We start from the raw sequence: 17,082 nt of genomic DNA, 5'->3' as shown, positions 1-17,082 counted from the left end.
GTTAACCTCCCCTGAGGTCACTGAAGAACATTGATCCCTAAACCTTAACAAGGCAATTCTACTGTCGAGCAATTTCTTTCTAACACCTGGACATCATTTGGAGCTTGTTTGTAAGCTGCTGTTTCACAGATTAAACCCCTTTTCTTGTTGATTAGACTTAAAAGCACGCAAAGACCAAACAGCAAAGAATATCCTTTCTTAAGGATTTTTTTTAATAGTTGACATTTTGCGACAACGGTGCCGCTTTACGGCGGCGGCGCTGGCGGGTCGCTTTTCCGGGGGTTGGCGGCTCTGCGCTTTTACGACAGGGCGCTGCCGTCGCGCGCCGCTGACGCGGGAAGGGCGCGCCGGGGCTGCGCGCGGCCCTTTCACCGCCCGCCGCCGCCGCCGCCGGAGCCGCTCCGGGATCCGCCGCCGGATCCGCCGCCATCGGGGCCGCGCCTGGGCCGCGCAGGTCAGGAAAGAGCTGGGGCCGCTCCAGAGCCGCTCTCCTGCCGCGCCGGCCCCTCCCGCGGGTACCGAGACCCCCCCGGCCCCGCCCCGCCGCTCCGGCCGGTTCCGGTGGGGCCGCGTCCCCGCCCCTCCCCGGCGCACGCAGCGCCCACCGGGACCCTTCCTTCCTTCCTCCCGGGCCTGCTTGGCGGAGGCGCTTTCCCTTCGCAGTGGCCTGTGCTGAGCAAGGCCTTAGGTCTCGGTGCCACACCGTGCGGCAGCTGAGGGTTTAGTGTTTTTATTTCATTTTTTCACCTTTAGAAAATTAAAAAATGGCGAAGTTTGTGGCTCCCGTGATCCAGGACAACCCGTCCGGCTGGGGTCCGTGTGCTGTGCCCGAGCAGTTCAAGGACATGCCTTACCAGCCCTTCAGCAAGGGAGACCGCCTGGGCAAGGTACCTGTGCCGTGCTGGGCCCGGAGCGCGGGGTGCATTGCGGGCCTCCCCCCGCACTCTGCCTCCCGTGTTCGCTTTTGTGAACCGAACACCTGGCGGGCAGAGGTGGGAGGCAAAAGGATCAGACCCGGAGCATATGGCAGTGTTTGTTTCTGCTGCTGGGAGTCCTGCATGTGCAGCTAGAGGTGTGGGGGGGAAATGTTGTGTTACTTACTTTTGACTTTATGCTCACTTTTAGGTGGCCGATTGGACAGGAGCCACATATCAGGATAAAAGATACACAAGTACGTGTGCTGGCTGTTCCTGGGGTTTATTTTCTGCAAAGTTTTCTTCCAAGCGTCATTCCTGCTTTCATGTCTCACCCCCACCCTGTAATTACCTGCACACCTCAGCAAGACAGGCAGCTTACTTTAGGAAAGGTGCTTTGCCCTTGGGAGAGCTCTGTGGGGCTCTCCCTGTCCTTGGGGCTGTCTCTGGGTTTTTTTGTACTGCCTTACTGCCTGGGCTCATAAGGGGGGTTTGAAGGGGGACAAGACATGCAGGTGTAAGGCAGGAGTCCCAGTTTACACATCAGACTTAGGTGAAGGGAGCTGGGGAGAGAAAGGGGCAAAGCATCAGGGTTTTTTTCTTAGCCCCTTGGTGCTGAGATGCTTTGTTTTATTTCCAGATAAGTACTCATCACAGTTTGGTGGTGGAAGCCAATATGCCTATTTCCACGAGGAGGATGAGACCAGCTTCCAGCTGGTGGACACGGCCCGGACGCAGAAAACAGCGTACCAGAGGAACCGCATGAGGTTTGCACAGGTAACGTGTTCGGGAGACAGGCTCAGAGGGGAGCTTCAGCAGCACAGGATTCTTTCCCAACTAAAATGCCTTCATTTTTCTTTCCATCATTTCTGCAGAGGAACCTTCGGAGAGACAAGGACCGTCGGAACATGCTGCAGTTCAGCATGCAGACGCTGCCAAAGAGTGCCAAGCAAAAGGAGAGGTGAGGCTGCAGAGACGAGCGCACCGAGCTCGCGTTGGAGTGTGAACATACTGTTGATGAATTTATAAACTTACAGTAACAGAATCTGCTGGAGCAAGCAGCAAAGAATTTCAGGATGTTTCAAGTCCAATGTTCTGCTGGTGTCAGTAGTACTTAAAAGCATGGATTTCAAGTGGCTACCTAATAATTTAGGAGAATTTTAAAATTGTATTTAGAAAGTGAAAGTGGCATTCAAAATGTAATATCCTCTCCGAAAACTGCATTTCAGTTTTCAGGTAAAACTATATAAAGAGTTGCTCAGATCAAAGAACATGCCTCAGACATCTTGATCAACAGATGGCTCTGCAAATGTTTTAGCAGCTCAGTGCCTGAGACACTGCTCCTCTCTAGTAGTTTGGAAGTGGGGGAATGGTTGTGGCACATGGAAATCAAGAACTTCTCTTCATGGCTTTTCTCACATTTGTCATTTTAGAGATCGTTTGCGCCTACAAAAGAAGTTCCAGAAGCAGTTTGGAGTGAGGCAGAAATGGGACCAGAAATCACAGGTAGACAAGCTGATGAGCATTGTGCCCCCTCTGATGAAACCCCTCTGGGGTTTCTCTGGCTGCACTCAGAGGGCAGCTCCTCTTGCACAAGTCCTGATGTGTCTCTGTTTCTCTCTGTACCTGTCCCACCTCTGGCCGCGCAGCAGAAACCTCGTGACTCCTCTGTTGAAGTCCGCAGCGATTGGGAGGTGAAGGAGGAGATGGATTTCCCTCGGCTGATGAAAATGCGCTATCTGGAGGTGTCAGAGCCACAGGACATGTGAGTTCCTAAAGTTTTTGGAAATCAGGAGCTCAAGGGTCTCCTGCCTGGTGCCAGTTTTCTCACGGGAATACCAAAACCAGGTATCTAGATGTTCTCTTACCTTTGCAGAGAGTGCTGTGGAGCCCTCGAGTACTATGACAAAGCCTTCGACCGCATTACCACAAGGAACGAGAAGCTCCTGAGGAGCATCAAGCGCATCTTCCACACCGTCACCACTACGGATGACCCAGTTATCCGAAAGGTATCCACCAGTTTGTGAAACTCAGTGTGTGCTGTTGGAGACCAGCTGTCACCTTTAGACCTAAGGGCAAAAGCAAGAAGCATTTGCTGGTTTACCAGTATTTTTCTGTGGAAGGCAGAGCTAAATTAATGTAGAGTTAGGAACGATGGCCAAGGGAAAGCTGTAATTCTGGAAGGGCAGGGAGATCAGTACTTAAGCTGTGTTAGGAAGAAAACTTATGTCAGAGACCTGATCCTTGGGGCCTTGCTTTTGGAGGTGAGGAAGGCTCAAATATTTCTCTCTTGTGGCCTGATTGGCAATAAGAAACCATGCATTTTTCGAGAGAGTTAACATTTTGTAGTAGTTTCTTACTTTCACCTTGTGTGGGTGGGGGTGGGCCAGGATTGCTGGATAGTACCTTATGCTTTGTCTGACAGTAGATGTGGTAGTTACCAGTTCAGCTTTCTCAGAACAGCAGAAGAAATCAGTGATCTGGTTTGCTAGCACTTCTCATCCTGCCTAGGGAAGGGATGTCTGTTTTTATTGCTGAAACAGTTTTCTCCTCTTCCTGTATTCACAGCTGGCTAAGACACAAGGGAATGTGTTTGCCACGGATGCCATCCTGGCCACACTGATGAGCTGCACTCGCTCTGTCTATTCCTGGGACATCATTGTCCAGAGAGTTGGATCCAAGCTTTTCTTTGACAAGAGGGACAACTCAGATTTTGGTGAGGAAGAGTCCTGAAAGGAATTCCTGTTGCAGTAGCTAAAGGGTCTAATTTTCTTCATGCTTGTTTGGGTGTCCACACTGAGCCCCCTGAACAAGCAGTACATGTGATAGCTGTGTGGGGAATTTCAGTATTGATCTGCTCTGATGTGGGGCTAGAAACTCACTAAAGCTGACATAGTTACTCCCCTAGGTATAACCACTTTGATCTGGTTTTCTTCCCAGACCTCCTGACAGTGAGTGAAACAGCCAATGAACCACCACAGGAAGAGGGCAACTCCTTTAATTCTCCACGCAACCTGGCCATGGAAGCTACCTACATCAATCATAACTTCTCCCAGCAGTGTCTGAGGATGGTAAGGTGGAACAGTAATGGGTACTGGGGTCTGTGTTTCAGAGAGTCTCAAGAAGAGGCTTCATTAAGGCTGCTTTAATACAGCACAGTAGCATTTTAATTGACAGTCCTGTTATACCAGTGGTCTTTCAGTTTTGAAAGAGATGGGATTGTTTCTGGTGAGCAGTGTGACTTTGTTGTAGAAAGGTCTTCACCCTGATTTCATAGAGAAGTCATCCTACTCCCATTGATGATGCAGACAGGCTTCTCAGTACACTTAATGAAGCTTAAGTGCCAGTACAAGTACTGCTTATAGTGCTGTGACTAATGTGGGCATGAGGCTTTCATCAGCTGTCTTAATGTTTTGGTGTTTCTATACATAAGGGAAATCAGCTACTGTTGCTGTAAAAGAATATTTTTCCATTAGAGGAAATCTGTCTCCTAACGTGCTTTGCTGTTGTCATCTGCAGGGAAAGGAGAAATACAAGTTTCCCAATCCAAACCCCTTTGTGGAGGATGACATGGATAAAAATGAAGTAGCTTCTGTTGCATACAGGTAAGTTGATATTTCTGATGCCCAGGTTTGGCAAGGGGGCAGGATGTCAATGTGACAGGGAGGCAAAACTGGTTGGGAGTGTTATTGATAGAAGCTTTACCTTGAGAGGGATTCATGGATGACCTCACAGTGAAAAGATAGAGGAGGAAGGGATTTTGCTGAATGCTTACATGGATCTGGAAGAGAACAAAGGTCAGAAATAACCAGCTGAATTGTTTTATTGGCAGATACCGAAGGTGGAAGCTGGGAGATGATATAGATCTCATTGTCCGCTGTGAACATGATGGAGTGATGACAGGAGCTAATGGAGAAGTGTCATTCATCAACATCAAAACACTGAACGAGTGGGATTCGAGGGTGAGGAAGAGCAGGATCCCCAAGCTAGCTCTAACTGCTGCCTGACATGCCAGGTACAGCAGGGAAGATGAGACAAACATCTGGCGGTGTCCCCCGGGTGTTACATTCCACTAAGGAGTATAACTTGGGTGGACGAGCAGTGCTGATGGGATTTCATAAATGTTGTAGCTGGCTTGAACCCTCTTGTCTCTGAGTTCAGCATGCTAGCCAGTCTTATGGTTCTCTTTAGGGTAATTTGTGAGGGAAGAATTCTTTCTAAACAGTGCCACAAACGTTGAGCAATCCCAACTGTTTGCATTTCTCCCTTCCTGGTGCAAGAGTTTGCCCTGTGGGCTGCAGTTCACATTCCCTCACGTGGTGCCATAGGGTAGACAGTTTCCCTGTGTGATGAAAAGATGGCTGAAGAGATGGCTGCTGCTGGCTTGTCAGGCTGACCCTGGTTCTGATTCTCCTGTCAGTATTGCAATGGGGTGGACTGGCGCCAGAAGCTGGACTCTCAGAGAGGGGCTGTCATTGCCACGGAGCTGAAGAACAACAGCTACAAACTGGCCCGCTGGACATGCTGCGCGCTGCTGGCTGGATCAGAGTATCTTAAACTCGGGTAAGGGCGGGTGGCTCACACTGCATATCTTCCAGGTGCATTTTGCATTCTTAAACTTCCTATAGTCATTTAAGTAATCCTAAAATCTCCTGGTGTTTGAGTGCCAAGAAAGGAAAGCTTGTGGTGAGTGCACCAGCTTGGGTGTAAGCTGCTTCCCCTCAGCATCCAGCTGTGACTGACCCACACATGAGAGACAAGTGGGCTCTTTGCTGTGATCACCACCAAAGGAAATAAATACAGTGACTGTGGTGCCTGTCAGGAATCTGCCTGAGATCCTCACTGCCCTGTTACTGAGGAATTAGGTGGTGGGGGGAGATACAGCCCCTGCATTTTTTAAACTGTCAGCTTAAAATCAGTTGCATACTGTAGGTAATGAGCAAGAGGCTTTTGCTAAATAAGTTCTAGTGGTTCTGCAACCCTCAGTTCCATTCACAGACATGGAACTGATACTCTTCTGTCTTTTTCATTCCAAACTCCCAGCAAATCGTGCTATTGCTTAATTTATCTGTGGGGCTAATTCTTTATCTTTTGTACCTCTCCATCCAATTTGGGGATTTCCAGGTGCCTTGCAGATTGACAGTTTGTAGCCAGGAGATCCTCTTAGCTTTCAGTGTTGGAGTATTAGAATTTTCCAGCCCAGAAAACAAAAACAAGATGATCAGCAGCTCATCTTGCTGGTGTTTTGCTGTCTGGGCATAATCTCCTGATGCCCCTCTGGTTACTTCTTGCCCCCCTAGGTACGTGTCCCGTTACCACGTGAAGGACTCTGCCCGCCATGTGATCCTGGGCACGCAGCAGTTCAAGCCAAATGAGTTTGCCAGCCAGATTAATCTGAGCATAGAGAACGCCTGGGGCATCCTGCGGTGCGTCATTGATATCTGCATGAAGCTGGATGAGGGCAAGTACCTCATCCTCAAGGACCCCAACAAGCAGGTGATCCGCATCTACAGTTTGCCTGATGGCACCTTCAGCTCTGATGAAGATGAGGAGGATGAGGAGGAAGAAGAGGAAGAGGAAGGTTTGTGGCATACTCAGTGGTTTATGCTTTTAAGAGATGTGCTAGTCTGGATGAAAATAGTTGATGTAAAGGGTCAGTGCAATGGCAGGAGAGGAATGAGGCTGGAGAATGTGTGGTCCCAAGGATGGGACTCTGTTGGAAAGGTGACATTGGGAGTACTCAGCTGGAAGAAAAGCAGCGCAGAGTTGGAAATGCAGATGTTTTGCCTCTGTACAGATACTTGAGGAGGACTGATTTTAGCGGATTGGGGGAAGGTCCCAGGTCTAGACCACTGTCTAGCAGAACAAAGCCTGCCGAGAAGCCTTTCATTCAGTGGCTCCAAGGTCTGCAGGAGTGAGTGGGTGCTGATTTCTGTTGGTACTGGGATTTTTTTTGAGTGCAGTTTTAGAAATTGCAGTGACTACAAGCTGATACATTTGAAACGTGTGGTGATGGAGTGCAATTGAGGGAACGTGGTGAAGGCTTTTCTGAAGTGACTCTTGAAGCTGGCTGGTCAGAATGCGAGTTTTGGAGGATCCGTGGTGCCCAGTGGACAAATGCTGCCTTCCCTTTGCTGCCTAAAACCATCTTTATCCCTGACATCTGTGTGCTCTGCTGACAGTGGGAAACCATTTATCCTAGACTCTTGCTTCTGTGAGAAAAAATATCTCCCAGCTTATTTTTAGGCTGTAAGCTTAGCCTGACTGCTCTGGATTTTATTATGGAAATGTTAGTTGGGTTGCTGCGTAATTTGCTCAGGAATGTAAATTGTGTATGAGGAGTGTGTGGTCTTGGCTCATGGGCAGGTTTGTTGGGAAGCTGGGGGGAGGCGAGGAGACAGTTGGAGGTGGGATAAATCTCTCGAAGTGTCAGCCTTGGTTTTTTGTGTTCCTTGTGGCATTTCCTTGACAGCGAGGGTTTAATTTTGGGGTTTTCTTTCCCCAGCGGCATTCACTTCATTTCTGTTTCTCTTTTCAGAGGAAGAGAGCTGAACCCTGCAACCAGCACCAACAGGCTGCAGTGCCTGGGCAGTCTCGGTTCCCGGGGGACGGGCTGTGGCTGCACCTTCGGCCCGGCTGTGCTGTACATCGATCATAAATGGGGGGAAAGCGGAATAAAGTTGATTTTGGCGAGTGCCGGCGCTGTCTGTGTGTGCGTGCCTGGTTCGGGTGCCCCCCGCGGTCACGGCTCCGTCCCGCGCCTGCCCCTTTAAGCGCCGCCCGCCCCCGGACACGTGGTGCGCACGCCGCCATGGTGCCCGCGGCGGTGGCGGCGTCACGTGACGCGGGGAGCGCGCCGCCCCCCCCCTCGCTCACCCCCGCAGCGGGCGGGAGGCAGCGCCGTGCCCGCCCCGCCCTGCCCGAGCGGCGCGGGAAGGAGGGGGAGCGGAGCGGGAAGAACCCGGAGCGGGAGGAGCCCGGAGCGGGAGGAGCGGAGCTGCGCTGCGGGAGCTCCATGCTGCAGGTGCGGGTTCCGGGCGGCCGGCGGCGGCCCCGCGCGTCACGTGCGCCGCGCCTCGTGCGCCGTTGGGCGGGGGCGGGGGCATCGGGGCCGGGACCGTATTGGCGGGGGAGCGAGGGCAGCGCGGGGCACCCCATCTCCCATTGGCTGGGGGGCTTGCGCCAGCCGTCCCCATTGGCTGGTGGGGCGCCCGAGTCCACAGGTGCTGCCCCACCTTGCCACCTGTGTGCTATGGGCGGGGAGCGCTGTGCGCCCATTGGCTGGAAGGCCCGGGACCCCTGCTGTTATTGGCTGGCAGGAAGCAGGGCCCCGCCCCAACACCCCGCTCTCTGTGGGGCCGTCATGGCGGCCGGGTCTGGGCGGCAGCGGGCGAGGACTGGTGGGGTTGGCGGGCTCCTGTGGGGAGGCTGCAGCCCCTGGGGTGACGCCTCCCGGCCCTCTTCCCTTCAGGGCCGGCTGTGCCAGCCCCGCCATGGCCCCGGCGGTCTGCGGGACGCTCCTGGGGCTGGCCCTGTACGCCGGCAGCCTGTGCGCCGTGGGTGGTGCCACGTTCCTCTACCACGACTACTGTGTGATCGGGGCCGGCCCCGCGGGCTTGCAGGCGGCCTATTTCCTCCAGAGAGCCGGCCGCGACTACATCGTCTTCGAGCGGAGCCATGCTCCCGGCAGCTTCTTCGCGCTCTACCCTCGGCACCGCAAACTCATCAGCATCAACAAGCAGTACACGGGCAAGTCCAACAGCGAGTTCAACCTGCGGCACGACTGGAATTCGCTCCTCAGCCACGACCGGCGCCTGCTCTTCCGACGCTACTCTCGCGACTTCTTCCCCAACGCTGACGCCATGGTGCGCTACCTGGAGGACTTTGCTTCCCTGCTGAAGCTGCAGGTTCAGTACAACACGGCCATCATCCATGTGACTTTGGAGAAGAATGAGCAGGCCTGGAACGGCCATTATTTTATCCTGACCGACCAGGACAGGAAGAACTACAAGTGCAGGTAATGGGCTTGACACACAGCTCCGAGCTTTGCCTTGTTGAGGCACGGAGATTTCACAGCCTGTTAGAGCCTTAATCACCATCAGAGAAAACATTTTTTAGGGATTGGCAGGTGGATGGGTGGAATAACTGCTCCTGGGAAGGCATTGCCTTTCGCAAGCAGTGTTTGGCTTTGGGCAGCTGAGGAATTCAGGAGCGCAGACACAAATTGGCTGTGACGGCCGTCACTGCAGCGTCTGTCCTTGATAGGTATGCTCGAAATCGCTTTTGTTTTATCACTAGATAATTACTGTCTGTGAAAAAAGTAACTCAGTTGTTACTCACAGCCAGCACTGCCATTAGTACAAACTGGATTGAGTCAGTGTGATGACATCTCGTTCCCGTTTTCCCACATGTGCTCAGGGATGTGTCCCAGACAAGTGAAGCCCTTGGCTGGCACAGAGCTGGAACACGGGGAAGCAAGGAAAAGTGAGGCTTTTTGGGGGGAGGTTCAAGGACTGTGAGAAATAACCCTCAAGTCTGCTGGTCGCTAAATTCCCCTTCCACTCATCCTATTTACGTGTGTGTATCCTGTACTGCCACTGAGCACCGTTCCTAAAAACCTCGAAGTTACTCGTAGGAACATACGGAGTGTATTTCTCACCTCTCCTGAAACCTCAGCTCTACGACAGCAGGTCGTGCTGGCTGTCACTTGCCGGTGTGCTGCTGGCAGGCTCCGAGGGGACAGAAGGCAATCCCGGACACCCACGTACCGTGAGCGACTTGCTCTCGGGATGCTGTGTAAGCAAGGCTGGGACAGCAGGCAGTGCTGCTTGCCTCAGCTGCCTGGTGTTTCCATCTAAGTCACCAGAACTTCCTCAAGAATCAAGTAAAAGCTCTTATGGAGTGATATAAAAAGATAACTGCAGTTATTTTTGGTGTTAACAATTAGTGATGTTGCTAACATGATTTTATGACTGGGGGTTACATTTCAAAATATCAAAACAATTTCCTGTCTGTCTTAAAAATGACTTTTGCTCTACCAAATGTCAACTCAAATTTTAAATTTAAGTCATTTTTATTCAATGTGTAATCAGCCTATGAAGCTATATTATAGATACTGTCAATGAGTTCATATGAGTAGAAGTTGCTTTCATGAATAGGCAAGGGAGATGCATATGTAGAGCACCCACACTGACTGTTGCTATATATAAGCGTTCCTAGTTGCCCTGAGGATAGGGAGTAGAGGAGCAGGTCATCAGTTGAAGCTAGATAGAGGTTTCTTTTGAAATCATAGCCTGTGCAGATGGTCCAGTGTCACTGTGGGGGTCACATTGCAGCCATCTTCCACAGTGGGAGGAGGAAGGAATAAAGAGATTGAGCCCCTTTCCTGAAATTCCTGCATTTCCAATGCTGTCCCTCTTTTTGCAGCTGTTTGTTGGTTGCTGCTGGGACGTGGGTTCCCAATGTAGTAAACTTTCCTGGCTCAGAGTACGTTGAGGGTTACGAGACTGTGTCCATCAACCCAGAGGACTTTGCTGGCCAGACTGTGTTGATCTTGGGCCGAGGGAACTCGGCCTTTGAGACAGCAGAGAACATCCTGGGTGTCACGAATTTCATCCACATGGTGAGCCGGTCCCGCGTGCGCCTCTCGTGGGCCACCCACTACGTCGGGGATCTGAGGTAAGAACCACTCCTATTCCTGTTTCTAACCAGCTGGAATACAAACAGGGAGAATCACTTCTTTCCCAGGCGACAGGCTGATTGGTGCTGTGGTCATGGGGGCCACAGGGGAAATACAGGGCCTTCTATAATTCCTTGGTTTAAAGCAATCCAGGTTGCAGCTGCTGAACACAGAGGCTTGGTGAGAGCTTTTTAGGATCTGTGTGAAATAGAAACATATCGACTTGGAAATCTTTAAAATGTACTGGCTTTCAAGTTATTCTCTTGCTTCCAGTCACAAAGAAAAGTTAAGAGGTTGGCTACATGCTGCAGGGATAGCGTGTGTTACCTGTGCTGTTCCTGTGAGCCCTCAGGCTCTGGGGATAAACCTTGCACTGAAGAGGAGTTGGGATGCCTGATAAATTATCCCATTTTCAGCAGCTAAGACAGAACCTCCCATCTTTACATACTTGTATTTTCCATAGAGCAATTAACAACGGTCTGCTGGACACCTACCAGCTGAAATCTCTGGATGGGCTTCTGGAGGGTGACCTAGAAGATCTGGCCATTGTTAAGGACAAAAAGGGAAAACTGCACATCACACTGCGGTTCTACTTGGAGAACAGGAACATCAGTGCAGGCATCGACTCCATCACACTCCCTCAGGATGAACTGGACAATTTTGCCACCCGTGCACCTTACGACCGTGTCATCCGCTGCCTGGGCTGGAAGTTTGACTTCTCTATCTATAATAGGTGAGGGAGAACCAGGATCTCCATGAAAGAAGGTGTTTTGGCTGAAGGGCCTGACTAGGGAGGAAAGGGAAGAGCAGGTCTTTTCCTGGCAGCATTGTTTGGCCCTTCATGCTCTGAGCTGCTTAGTGCTGCACAGTCCTTTGTTTATCCTGCAGGTAAGGCTGTTTCCCAGTGGGAATGTGTGTCACTGCCCTCTGACCAACAGGCTCTAAGGCTCTGCAGATGGCAGCAATGAGGCTTGAGTGACACAGAAAAGATTGTACCTTTATAATTTAACATCCTGACCTGCTAGATCATATGGACAAGGCTAGCAGTGTTTGGGGTTTTGTTTTGTTTTTTTTTGAAATGAGGATGATAAAGGTTCAGATTGCTATGAAAAGGTTTTGTCTGGGAAAAAAAAATCCCTGAGGATGCAACCTTCATTCCACCTTGGTACATCCTGCAGTTGAAAATGATACTGCCTTTCAAAATTCATAGTTAATGGCTCAGCTGAGGATTAGATCTTGTCCAGGGCTATCTTGAGATGAACAGCCTTATCTTCCAAAGATCCTCATTTTAGTAGTCAATGCCACTGAAAGGCAGCAGGGGTATGAAACACAACCTTGCAATGGCTGCACTATAATGTGTATCAGAAACCCTTTTTATTTTTCTACTCCTGTACTTCCTGATAGCCTGCTCTTCTCCTTTGCATATCAGATCCCTGAGAATGATGCCAGGAAAAGGGAATATTAAGAAGTATCCTCAAATCAAACCCAGCTACGAGTCCAGAGGCACTCGGGGGCTCTTTGTTCTTGGCACTGCTAGCCATTCAGTTGACTTCAGGAAATCTGCTGGGGGCTTTATCCATGGATTCCGGTATACAAGTGAGTACTGGGGTGTACAGAAAGGGCAGAGGTGAAAAATTGTTCCTCCCTTCAAAGGAACAATCCATAGCTTACTGCTGGAAAGAGATTGCCCTTAGTCTTGTTCTGGCAATAAAAAGGACAAAACACAGCTGCAGCTGCATCATCTGAAGTGGAGGAGAAGTGACTTGGGGTCACATATGAAGTTTTTGGTTGTCTGTCTTTGTTTTGTCTTGTGTCTCTCTTCCCTGCTGTCTGTTATTTATGTAACAATAGATTTCTTCCTGCCAGACGCTCTGCCTCGTGACAGGCTGTGGGTGAGAGGTCTGTGCTGTGGAGTTAAAACCTAGCAGCTGTGGGCAGAGAATCTCCTTCTTTATGTGTGTGTGCCCATCCTTATCATTAAAGGACTGCTGAGAAGTAATGAAATATCCCCAAGGACCCCCCTGCCCCCTCCCCCACCACTTAGCATCCCATCAGCTTTCCGAGGGCATCTCTACTGCGGTTACTAGCGGTTGGGGTGGGACATCCTGAGCACGGAGGAGCTGCAAAGGTTGTTTATTGAGTCCTGCTGCAGCACAGGGATTGGATTTCCTAAAGCATAAGCTTGGGTTGTTAAATAAGCTGCCTTTGTTTCTCTCCCTGTCTTAGCTCGGGCAGTCCATCGCCTATTGGAAAACCGTCACCATGGTGTCCCCTGGCCATCCACAGTCCACCCTATTACACAGCTGACCAATTCCATCATCAAGAGGGTGAACGAGGCCTCAGGCCTCTACCAGATGTTTGGTGTCCTGGCTGACATCATACTGCTGAGAGAGTGAGTGAGTGAGTAATTACTCCCAGCATTGTGTTCCATAATTTCATTTCTTTCTCTTTGCCATTGCTTCCTGTGTTGCCACCACACGGATTGCACTGTTCTTGCCTAAAGATGTTACCATCCCATAGGCAGCCACCCCAAACCTCTACCACTACTGCAACTGGTGCCCTGTTGTGCAGACTGTTTCTCCCTCTTAAAGAGCTGAAATGGTCCAGACCTTCCCTCTAGGCTCAGAGGTGTAGTACTTTTTACTGACCCCAGGGAAAAACATTGTTGAGCAGTGCTACTGTAGAGACAATCCCATAATTGAGGAAAACAACGGTGTCTTGTAACAGTGTCTGCAGTCTTTATAAGCTCTGCATCAAGTCTAGCTCAGATCTGTAATGACCAAACAAAATTACTATCTGATGACATTTTGGCTTTAGCCTTGGCCAGCTGAGGGTGGGTTGGATCCCAGCTGGCTTTCTCTGGTGGAAAATTCTGATGGTGTGTTTACAATTCACAGGAATGGCACAGCATTTGAATACCTGGAAGAGTACCCTACTGGAATCCTGGCCGAGCTGGAAATGCAAACAGGAAGAAAGGCTTGCAGTGGGCTCTTTGTCATCATCATGGAGTATGGGAGGAATTTCTCTGGGGCTGATAAGGATGTCTTCTACTACAACCGTGCTGTGGGAGAGGCGCAGCATGCCTGGCAGTCCAATTTTTTACACCCTGTTATTTACTATTACAAACGCCTCCCAACAGGTAAGCTTTCCTGCTAATTATGTGGCACAAGCAAAACAAAGAGGGATAAAGTGGGGGTGGTACCTGAAATCACTATTCCCCCTTCCTGTGAGACACCCCCCACCACTGTATGAGCTGGATAGGAAGCTGAGAGTTGGCAAGAAAGTTCCATTGGTAAGACCTATATAGGGGTTGGGGGGGTTGTACCAGAGACCTTATATTTGAAAATAGGAACAAACAGGGATGCTGGAAATTTCCCCATGGCCAAAAAAAGGAACAGTTCTTCCCTTTGGCTGGCACCCTATGTGTATTTTGCAGAGCCTGACAGATGAGGCTGTTGTTTGGCCATCTTGCTGCCGAGAGAAAGCTGCTCTCTGGCAGGCCCAGGTCTGAGAGGTCACACAGACATAGAGGCAGCCAAAGGCAAGGGTTTCAAGAGGAGTGTTCTTATCCAGCAGCAAACAGGCTCAGAGTAGACTTCCTTGGGAAATGAGTGTGTTGAAATCTTCATCTTCAGAAATTGAAGGTCAGGGTCCAGCTCGCCTTCACGGAAATAAGCATGATGGGTAGCAGCATTAAGTGCAGCTTAGCCCATCTGGCAGTCTCTGCTCAGGGAAAACAGGAGTGAAATGACAGGAATGCTATGGGCAGAGACAGAGGGCAGCTGTGCAGTGGCAGGGCTGTTGAGGACAGAGCTAGCAGAGGGGATTGCAAATGAAAGTAATGGATTAAAAGGTCAGAACAAAAGCAGAAACAGCTGTCACAGCTGCTCTCCACTCCCCAACTCTTTTTAATGCCATTTTGCTTCTAAGAGACTCCCTTAATGTTCACTTGGCAGAGCGTGAGATGAGAATCCGTCCCCCAGACTGGCCTCTGCCCCGGCCAGATGCCATCCATCACATCGTGGAGGACTTTCTGACAGACTGGACAGCCCCAAACGCTCACATCCTGCCGCTGAGGCGCTTTTTGGAGAACTGCCTCAGCACCGACCTGCGCAATTTCTTCGCAGGTAATTTGTGCTCAGGGTCAAAGTGGCAGGAAGAGGAGGAGGAATGTGAGGAACAAGTGACAGGAGTGATCTCCTCTGCAAATAGCTGAGATCTCCCTGTGGTGTGCTGCTTGTCTCACTGTCAGTCACACCTCCTCAATGCACTCACCAGATGGTACAAAGTGCTGTTCTGTGTGTATGTTCCCAGAGTACTTGCTCTTGTTCACCATTAGAAAAAGACTGGCCCAGGCATGCCAGGATTTAGAGGAAGGCATATAAGGTTGGGTTCAATCCTTTTTCTAGCTGCATTCCTTTCTTCTTCATTAACATTCTTTGTACTGGTGATTGGATTGCTTTCCCATGGGAAATGGGGGTGTCAGAAGTCAAGAGCCTCTGCTGTCTCCCTTCCTTGTCTTAAGACTGGTGTGGGACCCTCCTGCAGGAAGCCCATGTAGCACACAGAGGGAAGCCACCTTGTATCACACAGAAGATGCCAGATGGATACAAGCTCAAATCCAGCTCCTTTTTCTCTCAGTGTGCAGACTGGGGATCCCTCTCTGCATCTCCTGAGCTCTGCAGAACTAAGTCAATTTCTGTGCTGCCACCCAGGGCAGGGTACTGGGTGGGAAAGTCATCTTGTCTCATCCTCTCTGCCTTTTGTTTTGAACAAGTCCCTGATAGTTTCTGGGAGCATTTTCCTACAGGGTATCTCTGCTGACTCTAATTTTTGATCCTTTCCCCTGCAGAGTCATGTTTCCTGTTTGCCTTCACCCGTCTGAAGCTGCCTCCCTCCTGCCAGCAGGGCTACGTGAGAATGCAGGGACTGATGGGGAGCCAGGAGCTCCGGCACCACGCGGTACAGGCTGGGCTGCTCCAGGATTACACTCACACAGACTTTTTGGGTGACAGACCTCCTGACAGCCATGATGGGTCACAGGAGCAGTTGATGAGAGATCAAGGGATACCGGTTCGTCCTCTGCAGCATCTTGTTAATGCCAAGGATGAGCTTTAACCTTTCTTGCTCCACACTGAGATCCATAGGTGCTCTTGTGACAGTACTGTAACAGAGATCCACAGCAGGATTCTGCCCTTTCCACTGTTCCTTTTCCATCCCCGTGCCTCCCACTGATCATGAGTTGCCAAAGACCTGCTCAGATCTTGCCTGTTACAAAAAGGACCAACATGCTCTGAAGGATTGGGTGAGGGACCAAAATCCAGTGATGCTGAGGTTCCCATGTTGTCCTTGCAGAGTTCAGAGTTGCCTGAAGATGGTGTTTGTTTATCTCACTGACCAATCTCTGCAGTGACGTACAGAGGCCACAGAAGTGAGCGCAGGAATGCCTGGGAAGCTTCAGATGTCATGTCCCCCGTCAGAGGTGACCTGCTCACACCCAGTGCCACTTCTCTGGTCCCTGGATGCCGTACGCTGTGTATACTTGAAGACTTGTTTCTGCGTTCAGTGCTGAAGTGGTACTTCAGGCAAACTTCCTGGTATTTTTCCTGCGTTTGAGTTAGGGCAATTGTGTAGCTGGAGTGAGGAAAGATGGTTTTCTTAGTTACTCTATAGGTCAGGTAATTTATAATTTCCCAGAGAACACTACAAGGGACTTACCTCCAGAACGGATGAGTAGCTTGCTTGGAATGCCTGGGACACAGAGACTTACACTGAGTTTGGCTCTGCTGTCCTCATGTTTTTCTTCTCCCACACCAAGCAGCCTGGAAGGTTAGCCTGTCTTTTATAAAGCATGACAAATATTTCTCCTATTTGCACTATGTCCCATCAAGAAAGTTTGATGTTGTTAAAATGCTCCTTTAAATGTCTCTGTTTTATTCTGCTCCTAAAGGGACTGACAGGGAGGCTGTCTGCACTTTACTGCTCCCTCTGTGAGCCACATATGCTTGCCTGTCACTTCCCTGTGGACTTCTTCCATGGGCCTGGAGTTGCAAAGCAAGAGTTTTGAGCTTGATCTCGTGATGTCCCTGTGATTTCTCGGAAATAGAGGAGGGGTGACAGGGAACAGGCTTTTATCTCCACACGTTTTCCAGCCCTTTAGCTTCTTGAAAAATACACACTGTTGCTTCCAAACTGAGTACCTTACATGTACCTAAAGCTCTCTCAATCCTTTGAATTCAGCTGCTGTTTCAGTAAAACCCCAGTTCCTTGCAGAGGCTGGGGAGCAGAAGAGGTCAAGGATGTGAGAGGGGTGTTCTTGCTCTCTTTGAGAATACAGGGCTATGCAAGCAGTGCTGCTGTTGGAAGGCAGTGCCTGTTCACATGCAGCTGGGGAGGGTGGCATGGGCCATGCTGGTTCGTGTCACCGCTGAGGGTAGGGATGCAGGTAGCTCCCGGTGCCCTGCCCAGGCGGGCACCGTGTGGAACGGG

At 50.4% G+C, this 17,082-nt stretch overlaps 2 protein-coding genes across 3 annotated transcripts; both read left to right on the top strand.

Moving 5' to 3' along the window:
- Positions 1-264: 264 nt before the first annotated feature.
- Positions 265-7,610, top strand: EIF3D (eukaryotic translation initiation factor 3 subunit D). Of its 2 annotated transcripts, none has more exons than XM_056508405.1 (15): positions 265-454; positions 754-887; positions 1,126-1,171; positions 1,555-1,691; positions 1,790-1,875; positions 2,348-2,420; positions 2,567-2,679; positions 2,791-2,923; positions 3,483-3,630; positions 3,855-3,985; positions 4,434-4,519; positions 4,747-4,876; positions 5,335-5,477; positions 6,215-6,495; positions 7,453-7,610. In XM_056508405.1, exons 2-15 carry the CDS (start codon positions 765-767, stop codon positions 7,464-7,466), a joined length of 1,644 nt encoding a protein of 547 aa, XP_056364380.1. In that variant the 5' UTR covers positions 265-454; positions 754-764; the 3' UTR covers positions 7,467-7,610. The 2 variants fall into 2 exon arrangements, with proteins under 2 accessions (XP_056364380.1, XP_056364371.1); XM_056508396.1 differs by having other exon boundaries at positions 2,564-2,679.
- A 159-nt stretch (positions 7,611-7,769) lies between these two features.
- Positions 7,770-16,509, top strand: FOXRED2 (FAD dependent oxidoreductase domain containing 2). The gene is made up of 9 exons (XM_056482161.1): positions 7,770-7,938; positions 8,386-8,931; positions 10,341-10,592; positions 11,057-11,326; positions 12,023-12,189; positions 12,820-12,985; positions 13,491-13,732; positions 14,550-14,720; positions 15,446-16,509. Exons 2-9 carry the CDS (start codon positions 8,408-8,410, stop codon positions 15,709-15,711), a joined length of 2,058 nt encoding a protein of 685 aa, XP_056338136.1. The 5' UTR covers positions 7,770-7,938; positions 8,386-8,407; the 3' UTR covers positions 15,712-16,509.
- Positions 16,510-17,082: the final 573 nt, after the last annotated feature.

Source organism: Oenanthe melanoleuca, chromosome 1A (assembly GCF_029582105.1).
Source record: "Oenanthe melanoleuca isolate GR-GAL-2019-014 chromosome 1A, OMel1.0, whole genome shotgun sequence".
NCBI lineage: Eukaryota > Metazoa > Chordata > Aves > Passeriformes > Muscicapidae > Oenanthe > Oenanthe melanoleuca.
This window is presented reverse-complemented; position numbering and strand designations above follow the sequence as displayed.